Raw genomic sequence first — 25,344 nt, 5'->3', positions numbered from 1 at the left:
GGGCAAGCCACGGTAATCACTCGCCCGGCTCAAACTGCAGCTTGGGGTAGCCCAACAGGGGGAGGTTCACCTTAAGGAAGACCAGCTGCTCCACCAGACCAGGGTCCAAGCGGGAGCGAGAGGGTGTCACCACGTCCCCGGCACGTGAAAACACCCGCTCGCTCTGGACACTGGTTGGGGGGCAGGAGAGGAGGCGCACAGCCACCACCGCCAGGTCCGGCCAGACTTGGCGGCGGCTCGCCCAGAACTGTGCGCAGTCCACGCCGTCTCCCTCCACAGGCTCCTCCAAGTACTGCGCAACGCATTGCTCAGCACTGGAGGGGGGCCTGGCAGGTCGAGCCTCCCGCATACCAGGCATGGCGCCATAGCAGAACCGCTGAAACCACTGGGCGGATCTCGAGTCGGTAGCAAATGGCTGCTGCGATGGCGCCGCCTGGGATGCCGCGCTGCTGGACTGGGAAGAGGGAGGGGAAGGGGAAGCTGACGCCGGCTGGCCGCCCATGCTGCTGCTGGGTGTGGGTTGGGCCGCGAGGGCTGCCCCCGCACCACTACCAACACCCTGGTCTCTGCGGGCCCTAGCGGCCTCCTCCTCCCTAACCTTCTCGACCAGGATGCCCTTCCACCTGGGCAAGTCGTCGGCACTCACGGCATTGCCCTTGAGGGCTGGGTGACAGAGACAAGCGAGGACATACTCCTCCCTGTCTCCCAGCACATCAACGAGCCGCTTGTCAACCCCAGACCTCAGCCTCCCAGCCAGAGCACGACCCTCTGGCGTGGTCAGAGAGATATGGAGTCCACCCATCAGCTTCTCGAGACCAACAGCTGTGGGCAGCGCCTGGCTCAAGGGAGTGGTGTCGCCACACAAGCCCTTCGTGGCAAGCTGGAAGGGCTCGAGTGCCGACACCGCCTCGGACATCTGCTTCCACTCTGCGTTCGAGAAGTCGCAGACATCCAAGGACTCGTCCCTCGCCAGGGCGACAAGGGCTCTCTCCTGCTCCAACAGGCGCTGGAACAGGAGGAAGGTGGAGTTCCACCGCGTCTCCACATCCGTAGGGTTGAGATGGCGAGGAAGGCCAAGGTCATCCTGCTTCTGGCGAAGCAGTCTCCTGGACTTCTCGCTGCGGTGGAAGTGGGCGGCCAGCTTGCGGGACTTATCCACAAGCGTGGCCGTGGCAGCAACAGCAGCTGGGATGGGGCGGGCCCCCTTCTTCTGGGACGCCTTCAGCTCCTTAAGGCCAAGGGCGTCCCTGACGGTCAGATGGAGCATGTGTGCCATACACCGTATGTTCACACAGTCCATGACTGTCTCGACAGCGGCAGTAACGTTGGCTCCATTGTCGGTGACAATGAAGCCGCGGGAGAGGTGTGGACACCCGCCAATCCACTCCTCTATCTGGCGGTCGAGTACGGCCGCCACCTCCTCCGCGGTGTGCCTCGTGTCCATCGTCTCCACGTGCAGGACGGCCCACCTGTGCCGTAGTGCAGCGGGAGCCGCGCCGGACCCGGAAGCATCGCCCGCGGAGGTCCCCTCACTCTCCGGTCCCCACCAGTGGGCAGTGAGGGCCAGGAAAGAAGCGTGCATCCCACTGACACTGGTCCAGAGGTCAGTCGTGAAATGCACGCTTGTCCCGGCCGGAGCTGCACGCAGCTCGGCCGACACGAGCTCCCTGCACCAGCGGTACAGGGAGGGGACCACGTTCCGGCTGAACGTGGTCCTTGAGGGGATGACGTATTCGGGAGCCAGGTATTGGAGAATCCGGCGGAAGCCGTTGTTCTCGACCACCTGAAACGGCTGGTCATCGGTGGAAATCATCTCCCCTATGAGGCGGGTGAGGTGATGATGGTCCACGCGAACAATACGCTGGCTGCCCGAGGACTGCGTCCACCGCTGGACGGGCAGTGTAGCCTGCCTACTGGCTGGCACACTGCCGCTGCCCGCCCTAGTGGCAGATGCACAAGGCGCACTAGCGCTGCTAGCCTGTCCCCTGAGACCTGGGTGGTGACGCTCTAGGTGTCTCCACATAGGCGTCGTACCCAGGTGCGCAGGGTCCCTTCCACGGCTGACAAGCATCCTGCAGTGGACACAGCGGGCGTGGAATGGGTCATCTTGAGGGACCTCAAAATGCACCCATGCACCACTGCCCTTGGCCTCCTGCGCCCTGGGCGCCGTCCTAGGCCGTTTCTCGCAGGGTGGCTGCAGTCCTGGGGGGGGCGGCCGCCGCTGCCTGCCCACTGCTGCCACCCAACCCGCCCCTTCCGCCCTCCACAGCGGAGGAAGGGCCCGGCTGAACTGGCATCGGAGAGGCAGGCCTCTCCTCCACCACCTCGCCAGACCGCTCCCCACCAGAGTGTCGGGCTTCACGAGGGGGGGCCCACTGAGCGGCGAAAGGATAGGGGGAAGGGGCCCCAGAGGGAGGGAGAACCTGGCTGCATCGCTGCCAGCCGCACGGTCCTCACCGCCCTCTACCTGCTCTTCCAACTCCACAGTCTCCTCCACCTCAACAACTGGCGGTAGCTCAGCAGCACCTGGTGCCGCCGGCGAGGAGGGACCCGCCACAGCCCTAACGGTGCCTCTGCCTCTGCCGCGATTGGCGGCAGCAGGCGTGGGGAACTGAATTCTGCGCACCAAAGATGGGGCCGGAGCAAAGAATTCTCCAATGGGGAGAACTGGGGTGTCCTCAGGCTCCCCGCGTCCTCTCCCTCCCCGTGCCGCAGGCGCACCCCGCACCTGGCCTCTCCCACCTCTGCCTGCCAGCCTTGAGCGAGCCCTGCCCGCCACACGGCGCTCAGACATGCTGCTAGGTCAGAAGGAGGGAGACTTTAGGAGGAAGGCCAGACAGGGTCAAAAAAATAATTTGGAGGGGCTTAGGGGCCAAAAAAAAGGCAGCTGATTTGGAGGCGGCGGGGGGGGGAGTTTGTTTTCAAAAAAGGAAGCCAATTGGGGGGAAAGGAAGACTTTTTGATATGGGGGGGGGAAGCCAATCGAAGTGAGGGGGAGGGTGTCCTTTTTGAATTTGGGAGTCAACCACCAAGCCAATTGGGGAGATGGGTCTGGGAGGGTTTTTTTTTTCAAAAATAGGGGGTTAAAGGGTGGAACCCCGGTGTGGGAGGGTGGCACGGGCAGTTGGGTGGAGTAGTTGTGGTGTGGGTGGCAAGTTTTTAACTTTTTTGGGGGGGAGAGTGGATGGGGGGAGGGCACAGCACCTACCGGGGGTGGGGGAGGGATGCAGTCAACGCTTGGGAACCTGCAGATCAAAGGAGGAAACCCTTATTTAGTGAACTGGAACACAAAGTGTGGGTTCTGGGGGGTGGTTCTCAAGTAATGCTCCTGTGGGGGGAGCATCAAACTCAATGCAGCCTATTTAGTGACTCTAAATTGCACACAACCAAAACCAGAACCCAGTCACACCAACACAGAGGTTGAACCCACCCACTCTGTGACTCTGCCTGCCCAATGCCATGGCAAGCAAGCAGCAGCAAACACTTGATGGCAGCCTCATGGAGTGAACATCATGATCATCATCATACGTGTGTATTGGCCCAGCATGTAGTGGCAGCATCAGAGCCCAGCCAGGACCCCACTCAGACTGCCCCAGAGGCAAGGAAGCACTCTGGCATGGCATGGGCCCAGCATGTAGTGGCAGCATCACATCAGAACCCAGGACCCCACTCAGACTGCCCCAGAGGCAAGGAAGCACTCTGGAAGGCACCTGTTCAAAAACCACCTGCAAGACGCATGCAATGCAACGCAACACACAGCAGCAATTTCTTTATTGGGCATGGGCATGAAGACACAAGTTACAACAGTACATCTCCTCTCCAAGGATCCCTCCCTCCTCCCCACACCCAAATGCATTTCAGAATAGGGGTGTCCCTATTTAAAACCGCCAGCTAGGGAGAGAATGGGGGCAACAAAAGGTGCACAATCGCACACGCACTAACCCCTCTTCTTCCGGTCCTTCTCCTGCCGCTCACTGCTGGTCACGGATTCGCCGCCGCCAGCCAGCCACCCTGGGCTGGGACACAGCAGGGCGGCCGCACGAGGCACACAGGCAACCGGGGTAGTTCAACAACGATGGAGGGGCAGAAGTGAGGAGACAACACTATTTGTGTCGCTCAACTCACCCCCAAGCAGAGACAAAATCAACCAAAAACTATAAAAAGGAAAAAAAAACCGATGGCAGCCGCCAGGTGGGTAGGCTACTGTGTGCGGCTGCAGCTGTGGGAGAGGAGGTGGAAAGTGAAGGGGAGCAGAGAGAGAAAAGACTAAGAGATAGAGAAAAGAGGGGGGGCAGGGACAAAGAGAAAGAGAGGAGAGAGAGAGAAAAGAAAGAGAGAGAGAGGAGAAAGAGAGATGATAGAGAGAAAGAGGAGAGAGGAGGAGCGCAGCGCAGCAGGGAGGGGGGATTCAGGTGTGGGGGGAGGACACAGCAGTAGCAGCGGTCCAAAGAGGTGGGGGGAGCAGAGAGGGTGTGTGTGGTTGGGGGCTAGTGTGTGGCAGGGGGCCTGGGGTAAGTGGAGAGAGTCAGGGGCAAGGAGAAAAAGAGGTGGGGTGGGGGGAGCAGAGAGGGTGTGTGTGGTTGGGGGCTAGTGTGTGGCAGGGGGCCTGGGGTAAGTGGAGAGAGTCGGGGGCAAGGAGAAAAAGAGGTGGGGTGGGGGGAGCAGAGAGGGTATGTGTGGTTGGGGGCTAGTGTGTGGTAGGGGGCCTGGGGTAAGTGGAGAGAGTCAGGGGCAAGGAGAAAAAGAGGTGGGGTGGGGGGAGCAGAGAGGGTGTGTGTGGTTGGGGGCTAGTGTGTGGCAGGGGGCCTGGGGTAAGTGGAGAGAGTCAGGGGCAAGGAGAAAAAGAGGTGGGGTGGGGGGAGCAGAGAGGGTGTGTGTGGTTGGGGGCTAGTGTGTGGTAGGGGGCCTGGGGTAAGTGGAGAGAGTCAGGGGCAAGGAGAAAAAGAGGTGGGGTGGGGGAGCAGAGAGGGTGTGTGTGGTTGGGGGCTAGTGTGTGGCAGGGGGCCTGGGGTAAGTGGAGAGAGTCAGGGGCAAGGAGAAAAAAGGGTTGGGGTGGGGGGAGCAGAGAGGGTGTGTGTGGTTGGGGGCTAGTGTGTGGTAGGGGGCCTGGGGTAAGTGGAGAGAGTCAGGGGCAAGGAGAAAAAGAGGTGGGGTGGGGGGAGCAGAGAGGGTGTGTGTGGTTGGGGGCTAGTGTGTGGCAGGGGGCCTGGGGTAAGTGGAGAGAGTCAGGGGCAAGGAGAAAAAGAGGTGGGGTGGGGGAGCAGAGAGGGTGTGTGTGGTTGGGGGCTAGTGTGTGGTAGGGGGCCTGGGGTAAGTGGAGAGAGTCAGGGGCAAGGAGAAAAAGAGGTGGGGTGGGGGGAGCAGAGAGGGTGTGTGTGGTTGGGGGCTAGTGTGTGGCAGAGGGGTGTTGGGGGGAAGGGGAGGGGGCAACAACAAACAGCAAAGGAGAAACTGGAACAACTCGGGCAGCAGCAGCGATTAGGCTGGATGGGGTGGTTGGGGGAGGAGCTGGGCCTGGGCTAGGGTCTGGGAGGAGGGAGGGTGGGGGGGGCAGGCAGGGGGGGGAGGAGGAGGAGGGTAGCAAAATATATAAAGCAATATATATCAAGAGAACACAAGCCAGAAGTTTAAAAAAAAATGAAAAGAAAGACTCTAACCAGCAGAAAAAACTTGGGTGTGGGGGTGTGGGGAGGGGGAACCAAACACAGACTCTGAGGGGGGCCACTAAGTGAACAGAGACAATGAAACCACAATTGCTGCAAATTAATAATAGCAAATGAATAAGTGGAACTGCAAGCAAAGAAAACTGGACTCTGTTTGGCAGCAGCAAACTTGGGAGAAGGCTGGATGGGGTGGGGTTGGGGTGGGGTGTGGTTGGACTTGGAGGGGCAAGTTGGGAGCAGGGAACCAAAACTGATTATATGGGACAACAAGAAACAACAACAGAATCCTCTGGGGGTGGGGGGGAGGGATTCAGGGAACCAACTCGCAGGGCAGCAGCAGTCAGCAGAAACAAACAAAATGGTACAATTTAAGCAAAACCAGCAAGCAATATATAAATGAAACCAATGCAATGCAATGTGAAAATCAAAAAGTTGGACAAAAACAAGGCAGGACAAAGAGCAATAATTAATGGAAGAAGTTTTAAAGCAATGAGGATGCAGTGGGTGGGAGTGGGGGAGGGGGAGGGTAGGCCCAAAGGATGAGAAGGGAAAGGGGGGGGAGGGGGGGAGAAAAGCAGACAGACAAGGAACAGGGAAAATTGGGGGAAATTAAGAAGAAAGTAAAGTGAAGTAACACACAGTATACAGACAAGAGACAGACAGAGAGAGGAGACACACAGAGAGTCACAAAGGGCAGGTGGACAAAGGATTAGAGCACACACAGAGAGACACAGGACACAGTCAGGACTCACAGAGACACCAGAGCAGCCAGCAAAGGGCAAGCAGGTCTCAGAGATGATCCCACAACTGCAGCCAAGAGAAGTTTCCAGAGAAGAGGCTTGGGTTTATATAGGTTTGAAATTCCCTCCTTTGGGAGCCCCCACCTTTGCACTCCCCCCACGGCCAACAGGGTGCCAGCTCTCAACAGTGCAACAGCCAAGCAGCCTACCAGACCAAAGGACTCATTCTGGCCAATCAAGGATCAATAGCGCAGCCAATACAATGCCTGGAAATAGCATCACAAAATGGATGCAAGGAGGAGCAAAAGTTTCGGGAAGGAGACACAAAATGGAGGACACACTTGGAACTTTAAAGAGACACTCAGAGACTCAATTTCATTCCCGAACCGGTTCGGGAAACCCGAGCCGGTTCGGTACCGAACCGGCTCGAATTCGGTCCGGCTTGGTCCCGGAAGGGCCCGATTCGGTCCGGGATCGAGCCGCCGGATCCGGACCGGTTCGGGATGAACCGGTCCGGATCCGGACCGAACCGCACATCCCTAAGTAGCTGCACTGAAAGATTATTCTGTGGCCCTATGCATGGGGAGGGGGAAGTGATTTTCTCTCCTCTCCCTGCAAAAATCCTTTTGATCCTAGAAATATGTTCCAGAGGGCTGAATGATCCTCAGGGACATATTCCTGGAAGTGAGAAGGGGTTTTGCAGGAATAGAAGCTAAAATAGCTTGCCCCTCCCCATGAGCAGGGCTGCAGCTGCTCTCCAGCTGCTCTGCCAGGGTGGAAGTCTTCTTCCTTCCCCATATAGTGGGGAACGCTTCTTCCTTCCTCATAGTGGGCCAGCAATGATTTTTATGATAAATTATCTTTTGAGCAATGTTTCTGTATTAAACCATATGAATTGTTTTAATGAATTTTCTACATTACTGGTGGGCTATTATGTTTTGATATTATGCATATGGACATATTACATTGACTGAAATTGCATCATGTTGTGTTTTGAATGTGGTGTTGTTGCTATGTGATGCTTTAACTTCAGCTTTGTTGGAAAAGAAGCATATAAATGCTAAATCAAATTAAATCAAAATATCCTACAAATTAGAGCAGCATATCTAATGTCTTTCATACTTTATAATGGAAAAACTTTTGCAAACTTCACTTCAGTCTTTGTGGTGTGACTTCTCAGATATGGCAGTGTTATGGAGAAAAAAACACAATCTTGAGCATTTATTTTTCATATATCTCTTAAACAGATCCAAGCATACAAGATGAAACTCGACTGTTACATGAATGGTTTGAGCTGGTATTGGAGAAGAATACATTAATGCGCTATGAATCTGAACTCTTGATCATGTAAGAAAGGACTCACAGTTTGCTATTATTGGTAAAAATTTAAGAGATTGAGAGAACAGACTCATGTTCCAGGCACAAGATATTCTTCCTGATGCATTCAGATATCATTATTGAACTAAATTGCTGCATTATGCTTTGCATAGCATATCACCATTAGTGTATCGAGACAGAGAGAGTTGCTACTTTTTACCTTATTGTCATTTACAGCTGGAAGTGTTTTACAATAAATGCACCCAAAAGTGACAATCTGTTTTGAACATATATTTTCAGTGAGCAAAAGTTATTACGAGCACTGCTTCTTGTGGAGAATATGTGTTCCTATGATGAATCCTAATGAATCTTTAGGCACTTAATCCATTGGAAGACAAATTGGTGAAAGTGCTAGATGAGCATCTTAAAAAAAGAAAGAAAACCCAAAGTCCCCTCTGCCCTGCACATACACATTTTGCAATTTGTTGCAACGTTGTGTGCAAATACATCATTTAGAGATTATTCCAGAGGCTGTCTCACTGTCCTATAAACACACAGCTCTGATGTGAAGGGGCCTTTAAAAAATAGTTCTGCAGGTTTGAGTTGGTGTGAGGAAGAAAATGCATCTTGAGGGTACTTCTTGTGCTGTCATGAACCACCTGGGTGGGAAACTCTGTGCACAGCACAGGGTATTGCCTTTTCTTCCCTGGAGGAAAAGTGGTATATAAATGTAATAAAACCCTTCTCTGAGAATAACACCTCAGCTCGCTAAGGCATGGTAGCCAAAGGAGTGGACTTGGAAGCCCTCAGGGCAGCTAGGTCATTCTGCAGTTCAATACCTACTAATCTGTTCCTAAACTTTAGTTAAGATGCTGATAGATAGTGATTTCCTAAATAGATACAAACCTGGTGTGTGATGCCAAATTCTTCCCTTTGATCCACTCCAAGCTTTTGTATGTAAGTTCTTGTTCTAATTAAATACACAAATAGACTCATGGAGACTGGAGCAGAGGAAGCTGCCTTATGCCGAGTAGTCCATCTAGCTCATTATTGTCCACCATATTGCTGGGTACCTAGCATTCCAAATTACAGGAGAAAAAGTTCACTGCTTGCCACTGCAGACAAGTACTGAATGAACATGGGGAGAGCAGGGGGCATGGCTACAGAGTATACTGGTGCGAGGGGTATGGCTAGTGAGTGTGCTTCCGTTCCTCCAGACTCAAATACCTGGGTATACTGTACCCACTTGAATAATATCTGCATGGAGCTATTGTGTCACTGGTCGACCCATTGATTTTAGCTGGATTCAGTCAAATTGCATGAATTGTGCCCCTAAAAGAGAGAGAGTTTTTATTTCAATGAGCTGTTACTACTTTCTTGTGACGAGATAGTGGCTGACATCCAGACTAAGTGACTCATCATTACTACTGCTAAATTACCCTACTTAATCTCAATCAGACTACTCAGGAGTGATTGAGTCTGAATAATAGTGAGTAAGGCTGTTTTCACGAGCAGCCTTACCAAGGCTAGGGCAGCCCAGCCTGGGCTAGGCTGTTTGTGTGGAGCGCCGGTCATGTTTCCAGGCCCGGCACTCCCACCCAGCCTGGCCCGACTTTTAATCCTGGAGCCAGGGTTGTGTGCACGTGCCTGATTCTAGGAATGTGCACAGACCGGTTCGGAGGCCATTCTAAAGGCCTCCAGACCGGTCCGGTCACTGGGTGGTTTTGGTTCGGGTGGGGAGTTTGGGGGCTTCCATTAAGGGCGGGGGGGGGGCTTTACTTACCCCTCCCGTGCTTTTCACACACTGCCGCCGTAATTATTGAAGAAATTGCTCCTCCGATGGCTGTTCCTATTTTAAAAAATGGCTGCCCCCTTGAAGCCCTGGCCCCCTGCTGCTGCCTTGAAGCCCCCTCCCACCCCCTTAAATCTCGCCCCGGGCCCTTAAATCATGCTCCGATAACATTAAGAGGCGGGCGGCGGGGAGATGTCCTCCCGCCCCCTTCCCTGCTAGGCTGCAAAAGACTTTAGGAAGGCTTCTGCGCGCGCACGCGCAGAAGCCTTCCTAAAGTCTTTTGCAGCCTAGCAGGGAAGGGGGCGGGAGGACATCTCCCTGCCGCCCGTTTCCCTGCCGGTCTGCAAAAGTACTTTTACTTTTGCAAAGAACTTTGCAAAGAACTGTTTCTTCTTTGCAAAAGTAAAAGTACTTTTGCAGCCTAGCAGGGAAGGGAGCGGGAGGACATCTCCCTGCCGCCCGTTTCCCTGCCGGTCTGCAAAAGTACTTTTACTTTTGCAAAGAACTTTGCAAAGAACTGTTTCTTCTTTGCAAAAGTAAAAGTACTTTTGCAGCCTAGCAGGGAAGGGAGCGGGAGGACATCTCCCTGCCGCCCGTTTCCCTGCCGGTCTGCAAAAGTACTTTTACTTTTGCAAAGAACTTTGCAAAGAACTGTTTCTTCTTTGCAAAGTTCTTTGCAAAAGTAAAAGTACTTTTGCAGACCGGCAGGGAAACGGGCGGCAGGGAGATGTCCTCCCGCCCCCTTCCCTGCTAGGCTGCAAAAGACTTTAGGAAGGCTTCTGCGCGTGCGCGCGCAGAAGCCTTCCTAAAGTCTTTTGCAGCCTAGCAGGGAAGGGGGCGGGAGGACATCTCCCCGCTGCCCGCCTCTTAATGTTATCGGGGCATGATTTAAGGGCCCGGGGCGAGATTTAAGGGGGTGGGAGGGGGCTTCAAGGCAGCAGCAGGGGGCCAGGGCTTCAAGGGGGCAGCCATTTTTTAAAATAGGAACAGCCATCGGAGGAGCAATTTCTTCAATAATTACGGCGGCAGTGTGTGGAAAGCGCGGGAGGGGTTAGTAAAGCCCCCCCCCCCGCCCTTAATGGAACCCCCCACCCCAGTGCCGGACCGCAGCTCCGCGGTTCCGTGCACACCCCTACCTGATTCACAGGGGCATCTCTAAATTCTCACACAATGCATTTAGGGAGTCCTGGAGGCCGGGAATTGTTGTCCTGGCCTCTAGCAATTCTCCAGCCTTCTGCCAGGAGGAGCGCAGATCATGTGGGTGTGCAATGGTGCACTGAAAAGTAGCTGCCTGCTTGTGTGGGGGGAAGGTGGTTCCAACCCTGGCTCCCCACCACCTGCATTCTGCACCACTTGCACAGTCATGTGCATGGTCTTAGTGTATTATTGCCCTGTTACTACCAAGGAATCAGAAATTGCTGTCTGAATGAATGATTAAGAGTAATAAAAAATGATTACTCTTAAAATATTACACTAGAAGAGTTAAGTGAAGGTACAGGTTTACTGCATTCATCCCACCACTTCTAAACATCCGAATTACATTAATTATGACTGACTAAGTCCCTTTTCTCATTTCTCCAAAACTGTAGAATAGGAATATTGTAGAAAGCTTTGTGGTGCCCAATACAAATAATTCAGATAACAAATTGTTGTTGTTATTTTAACTTGTGAAGTGTTTGCTGCAGATGAATTTGCATATCACACTTCACAGTTCAATTTTGGCAGGGGTCAAGGCAGGTAACTTAGATATACAAGGAGTGGGGTTTTGTAGATTTTGGGAACCAACCTGTGAAGTGGTCCGCAAAATTAAAGATTCCAAGATGTATGTATAGAGGTTGGGGGGGGGGAATGTAATGTACAACCCTTTGAGGTACATCCATCTGAAATACGTTGATTGGTCAGGTATCTAGAGCAGCCTCTTTATGGGTGAGCCTGGTCTGTGTCCATGGTATTTACTTCCACCACATTATGTGTGGAGTGGCTCCTCTTCTTTTCAGGCTCATAAGCTGTTCTTTATGTGTTTACAGTACATTTTTGAAACCCTGCAATTGATCAGATATTGAAATCTACTTTTTATGTGTGGTACACATAGGGGAATCAATAGGGCTTAGGCATAGGGCCTGGCCTGAGACAAAGGCCTCGAACTACTTTTTCTATAATATTTAAGGATTGCTGGTTGTCACAACTGACCCCTGGATTCTTCATGTGCTTAGAGCCAAAGAGCTGGAGCTAGAGGATCATCAAACCCGACTGGAATACAACTGAGAGAACGGCTGCTGATGGTAAGCAAACTGCTGAACTAATTGTGTTGTGAGCCATGGCGCAAAATATATGTGTGTAGGTAAGCCTGTTGCTGCTGTTTCACCACCTTCTTGACCACCGCATGGGGAATGAAGCACTCCACAGTTGCTTGCCTGAGATGGGAGAAGATTCAACTGCTGGGAGAGAGAGACTTCAATGGCTGCAGCCTGCTCTTGTCTCAGGCAAGTAGCTGTAAGGTGTCTTATTCACCATGAGGAGGAGGCAGCAGCAATGGATTAGCCAACCAAATGTCTGTAGGATACTTGTATTTGTATGTACAGAAAAGTGGGCTCAAAATGTTTACACCGTGTATTAAACTTCTTTTTTGGTGTAACTCCAACTTGGCCCTAAAAGTCCCAACATCTAAATCCAGACTGTGTGAAGAATTTTGATTTCTTCTGAATAACCAGGATGGAACTTTTAGAACTTCATTATGTGATTTTATTCATTAAAAAGAAATGGAATAAATGGAGATGAATAGATCTGTCATTTCAGTAAAGTTAGCTGGTCAGCAAGTCATTACAGGGGAAGGGAAGTCAGAAATCTATTAGTTATTCCTCCTTCCGGCTGTCCTGCCAGCTTCTCAACCTTGGGGAGCAGTGCCAACCTCCCACAGACCCTCACCCTGCTCCTTTGTAATGCCAGGTCTGTCCAGAATAATTCTGAAACCAGTAATGATTGGATTCTGGATGAAGGGGCAGACCTGGTATATATTACAGAGACTTGGTTGGGGTAGGTTGGTGGCCCAGTCTGGTCCCAGATTCTCTCTCCAGGGTACTCTGTTCAAGACCAGGTGTGGGGACGTGAGCGGGGAGGTGGAGTGGCTGTGGTATATAAGTCTGAACGAAATCTGAACTCTCCCTGAGCAGGATCCCTGAAGTGTCTGACCACATTGAATGTGTGTACCTAAGCTTGGGGACCAGGGATAGACTGGGACTTCTGTTGGTGTACCAATCACCCTGCTACCCAATGAAGTCCCTAACTGAGCTGGTGGACTTGGTCTTGCGGTTGGTGTTGGTCCCCCAGGCTTGTGGTTCTGGGGGACTTCAATGTCCACTTTGGGACCAATTTGTCTGGGGTGGCTCAGGAGTTCATAGCAGCCATGACAACGATGGGCCTATCCCAAGGGGTCTCGGGACCGATGCGCATTGCTAGTCACACTCTTGATCTAGTCTTTCACTCTAATCAGGGTCGTGTTCCATGGGTGGGGACTCCTGTGATTAACCCATTGTCATGGACAGACCACCATCTGGTTAAGGTTGGACTCACAGTCACACCCCACCTTCACAGGGTCAAGGGGCTCATTAGAATGATCTGCCCAAGAAGGTTATTGGATCCAATAGGGTTCCAAAAAGCTTTGTTGCAGAGGCGTAACAAGGGAAAACGGCACCCGGGGCAAGCACTGAAATGGCGCCCCCCCACCGTGCCCCCCGCTGCCGCCCCCCCCCACATACTACATTATACTTAGGTTTTTCCTCACAAGCGCCCGCTGCCGCCGCCAAGCCAGGCCAATGACTGGCTGCCAGGCGCCAGCAAAGCAATGGGGGGGGGGCGCAGGAGGCGTGGAAGGGACCGCTCGTGGGGAAGGGGGCACCGGCGCGCTCCCTTGACTGCTGCAGCGCTGCTGCACTGAGCAGGAAACATTTGTATTAACAAAAAAAATTTTAAAAATTTTAAAAAATTTGGTCATGGCGGCGCCCCCCACGTGACCAGAAAAGATGGCACCCGGGGCACGTGCCCCTCCTGCCCCCCCTATAGTTACGCCTCTGCCTTGTTGGGATTTAGTGTTGGCTCTGCTGGTGATCCTGTTGATGCCCTGGTGGAGAATTAGAACAGCAAGCTTACCAGGGCAGTAGACATGATCGCTCCTAAGCATCCTCTCCAACCAGCTTCAAAATTGGCCCCTTGGTATACAGAAGAACTACGGAGGCTGAAGCGGCAAGGTAGATGACTGGAGTGCAAGTGGAGGAAGACAACTCAAATCCGACAGATTACAACATAGAGCACATCTGAAGATCTATGCTTTGGCAATACGGCAATAAAGAAGCAATTCTTTTCAGCCTGTATTGTGTTCGCAAGTTCACGTCCAGCGGAGTTGTTCAGGGTTGTGAGAGGAATAGTGAGTGCCCCTTCTCCCTTGAATTGAATTTGGAACCATCTATTACCTGCTGTAACATGTTTAATGAGATTTTTGTGGATAAGTTTGGGGCCAGCTTGGATTTAGACCCCACAATCACTGCAGTATCTGAATCGGAGGTGTCCAGCGACTCCTCTTATGTGGTCAGGCTGAATCAGTTTCACTTTGTGACTCATGAGGATGTGGACAAGCTACTTGGAGCGATGCAGCCTACCACCTGTTCTCTTGACTAGGGATGTGTGAAACGTTTCAGATACAAAACGTTTTGTACCCAAAACAGCCTGTTTCGGGTGTTTTGTAGACAAAACAATACACTCATTTTCCAGATCCAAAAGTTTTGTATACAAAACAAAACATCCCTGTTTCAGCTACAAAACGTTTTGTTGTTTCGGATCTCCATTTTGTGGTGATCTCTGAGTCAGTCTCCATTTTGTGTTTGACATCTCTTTGAATTTCCCACCCTTCCAGCCTTCTGATCAGTGACCTAAATCATGGGCTGACCTGCTGACAATTCCCTCCTTGTTCTGCATTGGCTCTTTTGCTTCTTCCCACTCTTTACTGACCCCACATTGGCCAGGGGAAGGGTTGCTAACCCATGGGGTGCTGGGTTCTGCTGTTTCTGTGGTGTTCTGAGTGTAGATTCTCTGGTAGCATATGAGAGTGGATTCTTGTTTTTCACTGAAAATCTCATATGCTACCAGAGAATCTACAATGAACACCTCAGAAACAACAAAACCCAGTACCCCACAGGCTTGTGGGTATGGGGGTGGTTGGCACCCTATGTGCACTACACAACCCCTCACTCTGGGCAACCCCAGTGCCCCCCAAGTGGAATTATGGGGCTGCTGAAACCTCCATTATTCTCTATGGGAGAAATCTTAAAGACACGTAAACGTCAACAAACCACAAAAGATCAGCCCTTTGCCCAATTCCTTTGAAATAATTCTGGAAGTTTCCTTGCCCCCATTGGGCACTACCACCCACCACACTCTGCTCTGGGTCATCCCTTTCCCCTTGATTTGAAGCGATACATTTGCTGGAATCCCCATTATTCCCTATGGGAAAATTCTTAAAGATGTGTAAACTTAAAAAAAAGTTCACCAAAAAAATCAGCCCTTTGCCTAATTCCTTTGAAATTTGGGTGGTAGCTTCCACCCATTGGACACTACCACCACTACCCACTCTTTTTGCCCTGGGACCCTTTTTAAAAATCCAAATAGATTCGGATTTGGAAAATTTGGCTACAAAACAAAACAGGGTTGATTCGGATTCAGAAAATTTGGGTACAAAACCAAATGGAGATGTTTCGATTCGGATACAAATCGAAAAAAGAAAATTCCAAAATGCACACCCCTACTCTTGACCCTCTGACATGGCTAATACTGTCTGGTAGGGAGGTTGTTGTAGAAGGCCTAGTAGAGATCATTGGACCTCTCAGCGGCTTTCAATACTGTTGACCATAGTATCCTTCTGGAGCGTCTGAGGTTGGGGTGTCTTCTGGAGTGTCTGGGTTGGGGGTGGGAGGCACTGCTTTGCAGTGGTTCCACTCCTACGTCTCAGGTAGATTCCAGATGGTGTCCTTCGGGGACTGTTGTTCTTCAATAACTGAACTTCAGTATAGCGTCCCTCAGGGCTCCATATTGTCTCCGGTGTTGTTTAACATCTACATGAAACCGCTGGGAGAGATCATCAGGAGATTTGATGCAGGGTTTTATCAGTATGCTGATGACACCCAAATCTTTTTTTCCATGTCAACATCATCAATAGAAGGCATAACCTCCCTAAATGCCTGCCTGGAGGCAGTGATGGTCTGGATGATAGATAACAAGCTGAGGCTGAATCCAGATACTACAGGGGTATTTATTGTGCGGGGTCAGAACTCCATATCTGCCAGTTCTGGATGGGGTCACACTTCCTCAGAAGGAACAGGTACATAGTCTGGGGGTGCATTTGGACTCACACCTTTGTTGAGGCAGTGCCTTTTATCAGCTTTCGCTGATATGCCAACTGCGTCCATTTCTTGAGATATATGACCTCAGAACAGTAGAACATCTGCTGGTCACCTCCAGACTTGATTACTGCAATGCTCTCTTTGTGGACCTACCTTTGTACGTATTCCAAAAACTGCAATTGGTCCAGAATGTGGCAGCCAGGTTGGTCATAGGAACATAGGAACAGAGGTGTATCTAGGGAAATAGCGCCTAGGGCAAGCACTGAAATTGCGCCCCCTGTCCAAACATCTCTTTTAGATATCTTTACTATAATATCAGCTGAAAAATATAAGTCAAGCTCGTTAATCTTTTAAAATTTCAAAAACTATTTAGCAGTGGACATAGCCAGACCAAAAAATGCTTGAAAACTACAAATTTCAGTATGCTGGGGCTCATGAAATACCCAAATACTATTTGGACGTGTACCTGGAAAACTAAAGAGAAGTGCCTGTCTAATTCTCTACTATGCATTGTAGCATCACTATTACATAAGTTTTAAAAATAAATGGAGAATTTGACTTTTCCCAGATACTCTGAAAATTATTAAAGGATATGCAGAGCAAACTGTGTCACTGCTTGGAATATATTCTAGTATTTCAGAAAGACAGTTAAAATGAGAGAGAGAGAGCAAGAAACTCCCAGTGGCCTTAATACTAAAGATTTCACACTGAGTCAAAGACAAACTCACCATTAATAGCCATATTATTAAGACACCACATTTAACTCACTTATCATAAGAAGCAAAGTAAGAGCAAATGAATACAATCCTAGCTCATAAGCTTCAGCTCAGTATTCACAAGTCCTGATTCTCTGTACATAGTGCCAAACTGAATATGTGTACAGTGACTTATATTATATTAAATTATTTTTTTTAACCTGTAGCCCCTTTGGGCCACTTCCTATAGGCTGTGGGGGGGGGGGCATCTGCAAAGGTTACCCCTCCCACCGCTGTCCTCTAGGGCCTCGCAGAGACCATCTGAGCATGTGCTGTGGCCATTTTTTTAAATAATTGGTCTGCTGAAAACAAAATGGCCACCGCGCATGCTCAAATGGCCTCCACGAGGCCTGGCATGGCCTAGGGCAGGGATGGGGAACCTTGGCACTCCAGCTGTTTTTGGACTACAACTCCCATAATCCCCAGCAACAGAGTCCAATAGCTAGCGATTATGGGAATTGTAGGCCAACATCTGCAGGAGTGCCAAGGTTCCCCATCCCTGGCCTAGGGCCTCACAGAGGCCATTTTAGCATGTGCAGTGGCCATTTTGTTTTGGGGGGCATTTTTTAAAAAAAATAATTTTAAGAATTTGCACCCCCCTTCAAGTGGCGCCCAGGGCACGTGCCCTACCCTAGATACGCCCCCTGCATAGGAAGCTGCCATATACTGAGTCAGACCATTGGTATATCTAGCTCAATATTGTCTTCACAGACTGGCAGTGGCTTCTCCAAGGCAGGCAGGAGTCTCTCTCAGCCCTATCTTGGAGAAGCCAGGGAGGGAACTTGAAACCCTCTGCTCTTCCCAGAGAGTCTCCATCCTCTGAGGGGAATATCTTACAGTGCTCACACAGCTCGTCTCCCTTTCATATGCAACCAGGGCGGACCCTGCTTAGCTAAGGGGACAAGTCATGCTTGCTACCACAAGACCAGCTCTCCAACCCTATTTAGTTAGTGAAAATGAAAAGAGATTGCACAGCAACTGATTGATTAAATTCATTGTCACTTCCAGTACAAGAACATAAACTTCTGGCATTTATATCTCAACAAGTGTTTTCAAGCCTGTTTAAATAACGGGCGCTAGTAGGGGGAGAGTTCCGCCACTCGCCTTCCTTTCCCGCTTACCCGGCGGGCTCCCTCCTCCATCTTTCCTTCCCTCCCTGCCCTTTCTCCAGAGACCCAGTCACCGACCGGGCAGTCTCCACTGCCGGCCTCTGCGGCTGGGCCGGGCCCTTCGCAGTCGCCTCCGTGCCGCCGCCAGCCTGCGCTCTGTCCCCGGTCTCCGTCTCCCCGGGGCCAGAGCCGCCGCCTCGGTCAATTTTCCCCACCGCCTCTTCCCCAGCTTTGCGGCAGCCGCTTCTGGCCTTTCCGCAGCCAGGCAAAGCAACCAAGACGGCTGTCTGGTCCCTGTGTCCATTTTTGCCTTGGCCGTACTGGGCATGCGCTCTGCGCATGCCCAGAACGGCCGAGGGAGGCACGGACACATGCCTTGGTGTCCACGGACGGACACCAAGGCTTTTATTAGAGAGGATAGATAGTTTCTGTTGGAGATGAAACAACAAAATGGCACTTAAGACTGACCATGATAAATGCAAAGTGATTAAATATCACTGGGTAACTTGCATAGAAATCAAATTAAGCTTTAACATACACATTTTCCAAGGTTTCTTGGGCAAGGTACAGATGTATCACTTACTCCCCACCCACTAATTCCAGAGTAGTTCTACTAAAAGCAGTAAGCTGCACTCTGGATTAACCAGGTTTACACCTTGTGAATTTCATATAAACAGTAGATTGTCCTTTTTGTAAAACTGATGACCAAAAGGTATCATTTGTCTAAAATCTGGTTACTAGAGTTTTGTAAATTAAACTATCTGATATAAATTATTGTGGTGTTGCTATCTGTATTCCAGCTGCTAAGAAAAGAGCCTATAGCTCAGTGGTAGAGATCACATGATTTGCATGCCCAAGGTTCCAGGTTCAGTCCCAGGAATCTCAGTTACTTGAGACTTTGGTGAACCACTGCCTGCCGAAGTAGAAAATGCTGGCCTAGATAACCCAGAATGTAAGGCAGTTTCCTGTGTTCGTGTGGTCTCTGGGTCATCTCGGAGAGACCATATCACTCCTATCTTAAAAGATCTACAACGGCTGCCAATAGGTTTCTAGGCAAAATACAAGGTTTTGGTTATAACCTATAAAGCACTAAACAACTTGGGCCCTGGGTATTTAAGAAAATGTCTTCTTTGCTATGAACCACATGACCCATTGAGATCATCTGGAGAGGTTCATCCACAGGTGCCACCGGCTCATCTGGTGGCTACTCAGGGATGGCCTTCTCTGTTGCTGCCCCAAGCTGCTGCCCCAGTGTTTTTGAACACTGAAATAAAAGCCTCCCCCATCTCTTACAACTTTTAAAAAGGCAGTCAAGACGCATTTGTTCATTTGTTCAGGCTTTTAATTAGATATTGTTTTAATTGCATTTTTAATAGTTTTAACGTTTTAAATTTTAAATTGTTCTAATGTTTTAACCTTTTTATTTGTTGTTTTTATTGTTTTGTAAACTGTGCAGACTTGCATTTTGGGTGGTATACAAATGTGTTAGTTAAATAAATAATAAATTTCAACTCTAAAAGGTTGATTTTCAGACGTCCCCCCACCCCACCGCTGCCCATGCAAAGATAAGTAGTTATCAAGACTAAAATATGGGGCCTATGTGACCACATTATGCATGGGGCTTTTTCATATAATATTAATACGTCCACAGCAATGGTGAGAAATTTGTATTTGACCCACAGTGTCATGCTGATAGATCAATTGAATAATATAGGATTAATTTCCTGGCAGAGGCATAACGATAGGGGGGGCAGGGGGGGCACGTGCCCCGGCACCATCCCGGCGGGTCATGTAGGGGTGGCAAAAAGTGGCTCCCCCCCGCACCCCCTGGATCGCCCGCCGAGTGTGGCAGCGGGCGTGTGGCGGTGATTTGGCGGTGGCGGGCCAGGCGGCGGCGGGTTGCCTGTGGCGTTGGCGATGGCCTGTACTAGTAGCGGGCTGAGCGGCAGCGCAGTGGATCGCCCACCGAGGACTAGTGCAGAGCAGCGCGAGGCCAGAAGGCAGGCTCGGCGCCGCTCTGCACTAGTCCTCGGCAGGCAATCCGCCGCGCCACCGCTCGGCTCGCTACTAGTACGGGCCATCGCCAACGCTTCGGGCGACCTGCCGCCGCCACTGCCTAGCCCGCCACTGCCAAATTGCCACCACACGCCCGCCGCCGAATCGTCACAGAATCTTCGCCACCACCGCAATCTACCGCCTGGGGGGCGCCGTGCCACCGCCAGGTATGTGGGGGCTGAGGGGGCGGTGGGGGGGCGCCCTGGGCGCCGTTTTCCCCCGATACGCCACTGTTTCCTGGATAAATGAAATTGACTGGTGTTAATACAGGCTTAGGAGTCAGATGTAGATACAATCTGGCCAGATTCAAAGAACCACACATGTTCATGCATTCCGCACCCTTCTCCACCATCACCATAAAAAACTGTTTTTGAAACGAATGGGACTTTCCAAAACCCTCAGGGGCGGATCCCGTTGTTTGGGTCCTATCCTGGAGGCCAAACTAGTCATGATGGCAGCTCTATGTGCTGAAACTAGAGTTCCTCTCAGTCGTGTGGCATTAGATTCTAATGTCGAGAGCAAACAGAGTACGTAGGTTGCAGGTGCGAAAACCCTTTTCTTTCCCACAACTTACCTCCTCAGGGCAGTAAGCTGTCTCCATAGGCACTTTCACTTTTAGTGGAGCTCAGTACTGGAACTGTGCTGTCCTGGAGGTAAAGGGCTTGGAGGCAGAGGGTACAGGGAGAAAATCCAATTATACAGAGAAATTCTCACTCTTCTTACCTGCTTGCCCCTTTTGATTTAAAATTGTGCCCCCACTCTATCTGTGATTGGTAGTAGCAGAACTGAATTTAAATAAATGGCATCTAGTTTTGCCCATAGCTTTCATTCTCTAAATCCAAAGTTAAGCTAAGCAATGCCATCCAACATTCACTGTAATGGGGAAATTAATTTTAACTGTTCTTCCTTTAAATATGTCACAGACCACTTGAAGCTTGAAAAGGGTCTTAGTGATAAGCATGACCTTTTTGATGAGATTATGAATGTAGGAAATAATTATTAACTTGGGACATTCACTTTGCTTTACTGGGATATGGACATTATCCTCAGCAGAAGTGTAGTGAACTTATTGCTCGGCCCTCCAGAACTACTTGCCCTATTAACTCACAAAAAATGGTCAGACACAATGACTCAGTTAGTTATACATAAACTTACCTTATTATGCTTATCACCAACCAAGATGAATGCAATTGTTTTCAGCTAGCTGAGGTGGCCAGACCTTGGGAATAGGGATGTGCATGAACCGGTTCGGTGGTCCTTTTGCAGACCGGCAAACTAGTTAGAAGGTCCAGCAGGTTGGCTGGTTCAGTGCGGTGGAGGGGTACCTTTAAGGATCGGGAAGGATACTTCTCCCCCCATCTGCACATGCATTGGGCACTTCTGGTTTGCACCAGTGATTTTAAAGGCCGCGCTGGTGGGGAGAATTCAGTGGGGAGGGGGGTAAAAGCACCCTCCCTGATCCTTAAAGGTAACACCCACCCACCCTGTAACACAGGCTGAACTGGCCATCTGCTGCTTTGTACACATCCCTACTTGGAAAGTCAGCATGGAGCTTTCTCTGCAGAACTGGCAACTCCTCCCATCCTTTCTTCACCATTCTTAGGATGCGTTAACCCTTGACCTTTACTTGTTTATTGGAATATTGGTTGTCTTAGAACCTTTATTCCTTTTGTATTACCTCAATTATAGGTTTTCATTTTTCTGTACTCGTGCAGATAATTTCTTTTGATCTAGTTGAACATAGCTTCTGTGGTGAGCTTAATATTTTCTCGATAGTTTCTAGAAATAGGACAATTTTAATATGAATATGACAAATATTTATATACTGCTTTTCAACACAAGTTCCCAAGGCAGTTTAGATAGATAGATAGATAGATAGATAGATAGATAGATAGATAGATAGATAGATAGATTCCCTATCCCCAAAGGGCTCATAAACTAAAAAAGAAACATAAAATAGACAACAACAGCCACTAGAGGGATGCAGAGGGTCAGTTGCTCTCCCTCATTAAATAAAGAGGATCACCACTTTTTAAAGGTGCTTTTTAAAGGTAGCACCTTTTTAGCTGAAAGTTGTCTAATTTTTTACTGAAAGTTCAACTTAAGCAGAACTCATGGAAATTGACATTTTGCGCAAAATGGAACTGGACATTCACTGAAAGTTGATCTTATAGTTCAGAGGTAATATTGCTCTTCTCAAAGCCTGATAGCTTTGCTTAAGCCATGCTAATACCTTACCCATGTTCTACTAATAACTTCTCTTTCCCCCACTCACCAGTTGTACATGAAAGTGGCTGACGCAAGAGAGAACTTTGTGTTCTCCTTAGAGGAGGAGAAGCTGGAGAAAAAAGAAAAAGAGTGGCACTTCAGAAAGTCTATATTGTCTAAGGGAAACTGATTCAGCAGGACAGATTCATCCCAGGCAAATGCCTTTCCAGCATGGCGAGCATGATCCACCAACAGAAGATTATGGCTGAAATCTTATGAAGAGATTGCCTGCCACTACTGCATGGGGGAGGAATGTAGCTCCCATTAAAAGTTATAGAAATGACTCTTTTTCATATGTTATTGCATTAAAAAGAGTAATCTGGTTATTTTTGTGCCATATCTGATGTACTTGCACTGTGGAAATTACACTGGAAGTGTTCATTGTTTTCCATTTCCTGGAATTAGAATCCTGAATGTTCTCGAGTCATAGAACTTCATGTTTTAGTTCTTCTTGAGGCCATAGGACTTTCCATCCATCTTTCTATATATATATTAATAAGTCTTGTACATGTTTTATTTTTGTAGATGGGTCATAAAGCAAAGTGTTCAGATTTTTAGAACAAACATTGCCAGTATAGCAATAGATTAACCTTTAATATTCGTAATTGTAATAGAGGAAGTTGTCTTTGTTATTACAAATAATATGTGTGTAGTCAGTGAGTAGCAGAAAAGGAGTTAATGCAGCATTAAGCAGATATTATTTACTAGGAATATGTGCAAAATAGAAATTACTGTACCTATAAATGAATTTATAATACAGTGGGAAAGGTTTTGCAATTTGTTCCACTCAAACGTAGCAAAAGAATTATCCTTAAAATGTAGAGGGACCACTTTTTGCACTTGGCCAAAAACAAGGACAGAATATGATGAGAGACATATGATAATATGAAACGTATACCTTACATCACACCATTTTGCAAATTTTAGTTGTGTGTATATATAAGTTCAAATATAGCATACAACAACACAAAAACTGGCCACATTACATTTGTCCAATAGTAGTATTTGCTAAGATGTCCATATTTATGCTGCTGTTAAAGATAATATATTCCCAACTAACACTTTTATACATCAATACCTGGGCTGCTATTTTGAGCACACAAGAATTGAAACCCACTGAATCAAAGGATTGCAACCAACTGCAAAACTTTCTCTTAAACTACAGTCCTCTATTTACTCTGAACAGTTTTTTTGTAATTGATTTTAATACTTGTATGAATGTCCAATATGAGCACGTAGGAGAAGATAGAGGATTGTTTCTGAATATGCTTGTCTTATGTGACTGGAAAAGTTTAACTATGACTTAACATTGTGAAAGGTGCTGAATTGCTACTGCTGCCTGTGGCCAGATGATAGCAAGTGCAAGGGCAAAAGTTTTAAATGAATAAAACTCTAATGCTTGACTAAATGCCAAATGCTAAATTAGATGTTGTGATGAATAATATATAGATAATCTACCTTTGTAAAATGCAACTAAAACGAAGAATCCTCTGAGTCAGTATTTACAGTTACTGGATTAATTTCTGCTGCTGTGGAAGATGAAAATGCTTCTGAAGGCATTAAAAAAGAAGAAGAAAGAATTGTGTTCTGTTCCAAAAGGTTTATGTATTAATTGTTGTATGGTGTTGACACAGAATGGTAACTTATACACATATTTATTCTTTGGGGCTTACTATTCTGTTTTGGTCAGTAACAAAAAGACTAGTGACAATTTTTAGGCACAGCTGCTTTATGTATACCAGAAATTTTAAAAAAATAGGTGTATAGTATCCAAACTTCTCACTTGTACTTAAAGATGCATTTTCCTCAATGTATGTATACTGAGAATCATATCAATATAACTGTAGTACTTTGTAAGTCATTATCTATGTTGTTGAACTTAATAATGTATTATAATTAAAATCAAATGTGGATATTTAACTACTTATTGATGACATAGGAAGCTGCCACATACTGAGTCAGACCATTGGTCTATCTAGCCCAGTATTGTCTTCACAGACTGGCAGTGGCTTCTCCAAGGTTGCAGGTGGGAATCTCTCTCAGCCCTATCTTGGAGAAGCCAGGGAAGGAACTTGGAACCTTCTGCTCTTTTCAGAGCAGTTCCGTCTCCTGAGGATAATATCTTACAGTGCTCACACATCAAGTTTCCAATTCATATGCAACCAGGGAGGACCCTTCTTAATTAATGGGACAAGTCATGCTTGCTACCACAAGACCAGCTCTCCTCACACATGACAGTGTTGTATGCAGAATCCAGATATGTATTCTTAACCAAAATTTTTCAAGACATCTCGGCCACAACCCAAACTTGTCTGTGACCAATGAAGTAACAGAATAATGCATTCTAGGAAATATTTAGCTGTCAGTAATGCATATAAATTGTTAAAAGGTTCATTTGCCCATTTCCTCCAGCACTAAAGGGACAAGCAGCGGCAAAATCCTAGTTGCATCCATCTTTAGTTCCGTTACCTGCAAATAAAAAGGACAATTCCATTTCTTATGTTAATTTTGCTTCTCCAACATATGTTGGGGGGTGGGGCTGGGAGAAGGAGTCAGTACAGTTCATGGGGTATAAATTGGCCTGTCTTTTTAAGAATTATGATGTCTTCCATTTCCCAGAATGTAATCTGATTATTAAAATTGTATTGTATTTTTCTGTCTAACGAATGCAAGCTCTCAGTTGCAATAGATTTTTCATTTCAGTTTACACAATGTTATCTTTTATGCAGTCAGAATCCAAGAAAAATCTCTGCTCAGACAGAGGGCTTGTTCTGCAGTCCAGTTAATGCACATAGGGAGGTAGGGCTGAGATGGCAGATTACACACACACACCCCTACCTGTGTACTACATGCATTGCCCCATTCATCAAACACCTGAAGAGGGTTAGAGAGTGTTAGATCAGTAGGTGCAACAGACACCATGGCTATGAACCAAAGTTCTGCATTCACAGGAATTCCCCTGTTCTCTGTTGCAGATGCAGAACATTCCCTAGATCATAAAATAGATTAAGCTGTCCCAGAACACATGGGGCACTAAGTTTCTTTTATGAACACAAGAGCTTGTGGGTTGTGCCTCACTGTGATGGAAGGGGTCTTTTCTCAGCCCCAAAATTCTCATTCAAGTTTCATATCAGAACTTCTCTCAGTTCTAAAAATCACTTTTGCCCAGCTTTGCTGTTCCTTTGTGGATTTCTGGGCTCTCACTAGCCTGTTACAAATTAGGTGATCTCTGTGTGGCTCCCTATGCTTCCCAGAG

General features: G+C 48.4%; 1 protein-coding gene across 1 annotated transcript in view; it reads left to right on the top strand.

Annotated features, from left to right (window-relative positions):
• Positions 1-24,008, top strand: part of MICAL2 (microtubule associated monooxygenase, calponin and LIM domain containing 2) — a 255,246-nt gene extending 231,238 nt beyond the window's left edge. Inside the window, exons 33-35 of the mRNA XM_053245068.1 lie at positions 7,651-7,750; positions 11,726-11,794; positions 22,099-24,008. Of these exons, the coding sequence (XP_053101043.1) occupies positions 7,651-7,750; positions 11,726-11,777 (152 nt within the window). The 3' untranslated portion in view covers positions 11,778-11,794; positions 22,099-24,008. The remainder of the gene's footprint in view (positions 1-7,650; positions 7,751-11,725; positions 11,795-22,098) is intronic.
• Positions 24,009-25,344: the final 1,336 nt, after the last annotated feature.

This window comes from Hemicordylus capensis, chromosome 1 (assembly GCF_027244095.1).
Source record: "Hemicordylus capensis ecotype Gifberg chromosome 1, rHemCap1.1.pri, whole genome shotgun sequence".
NCBI classification, from domain to species: Eukaryota; Metazoa; Chordata; class Lepidosauria; order Squamata; family Cordylidae; genus Hemicordylus; species Hemicordylus capensis.
Note: the sequence above shows the minus strand (reverse complement) of the source record. Positions and strands in the feature narration are given on the sequence as shown.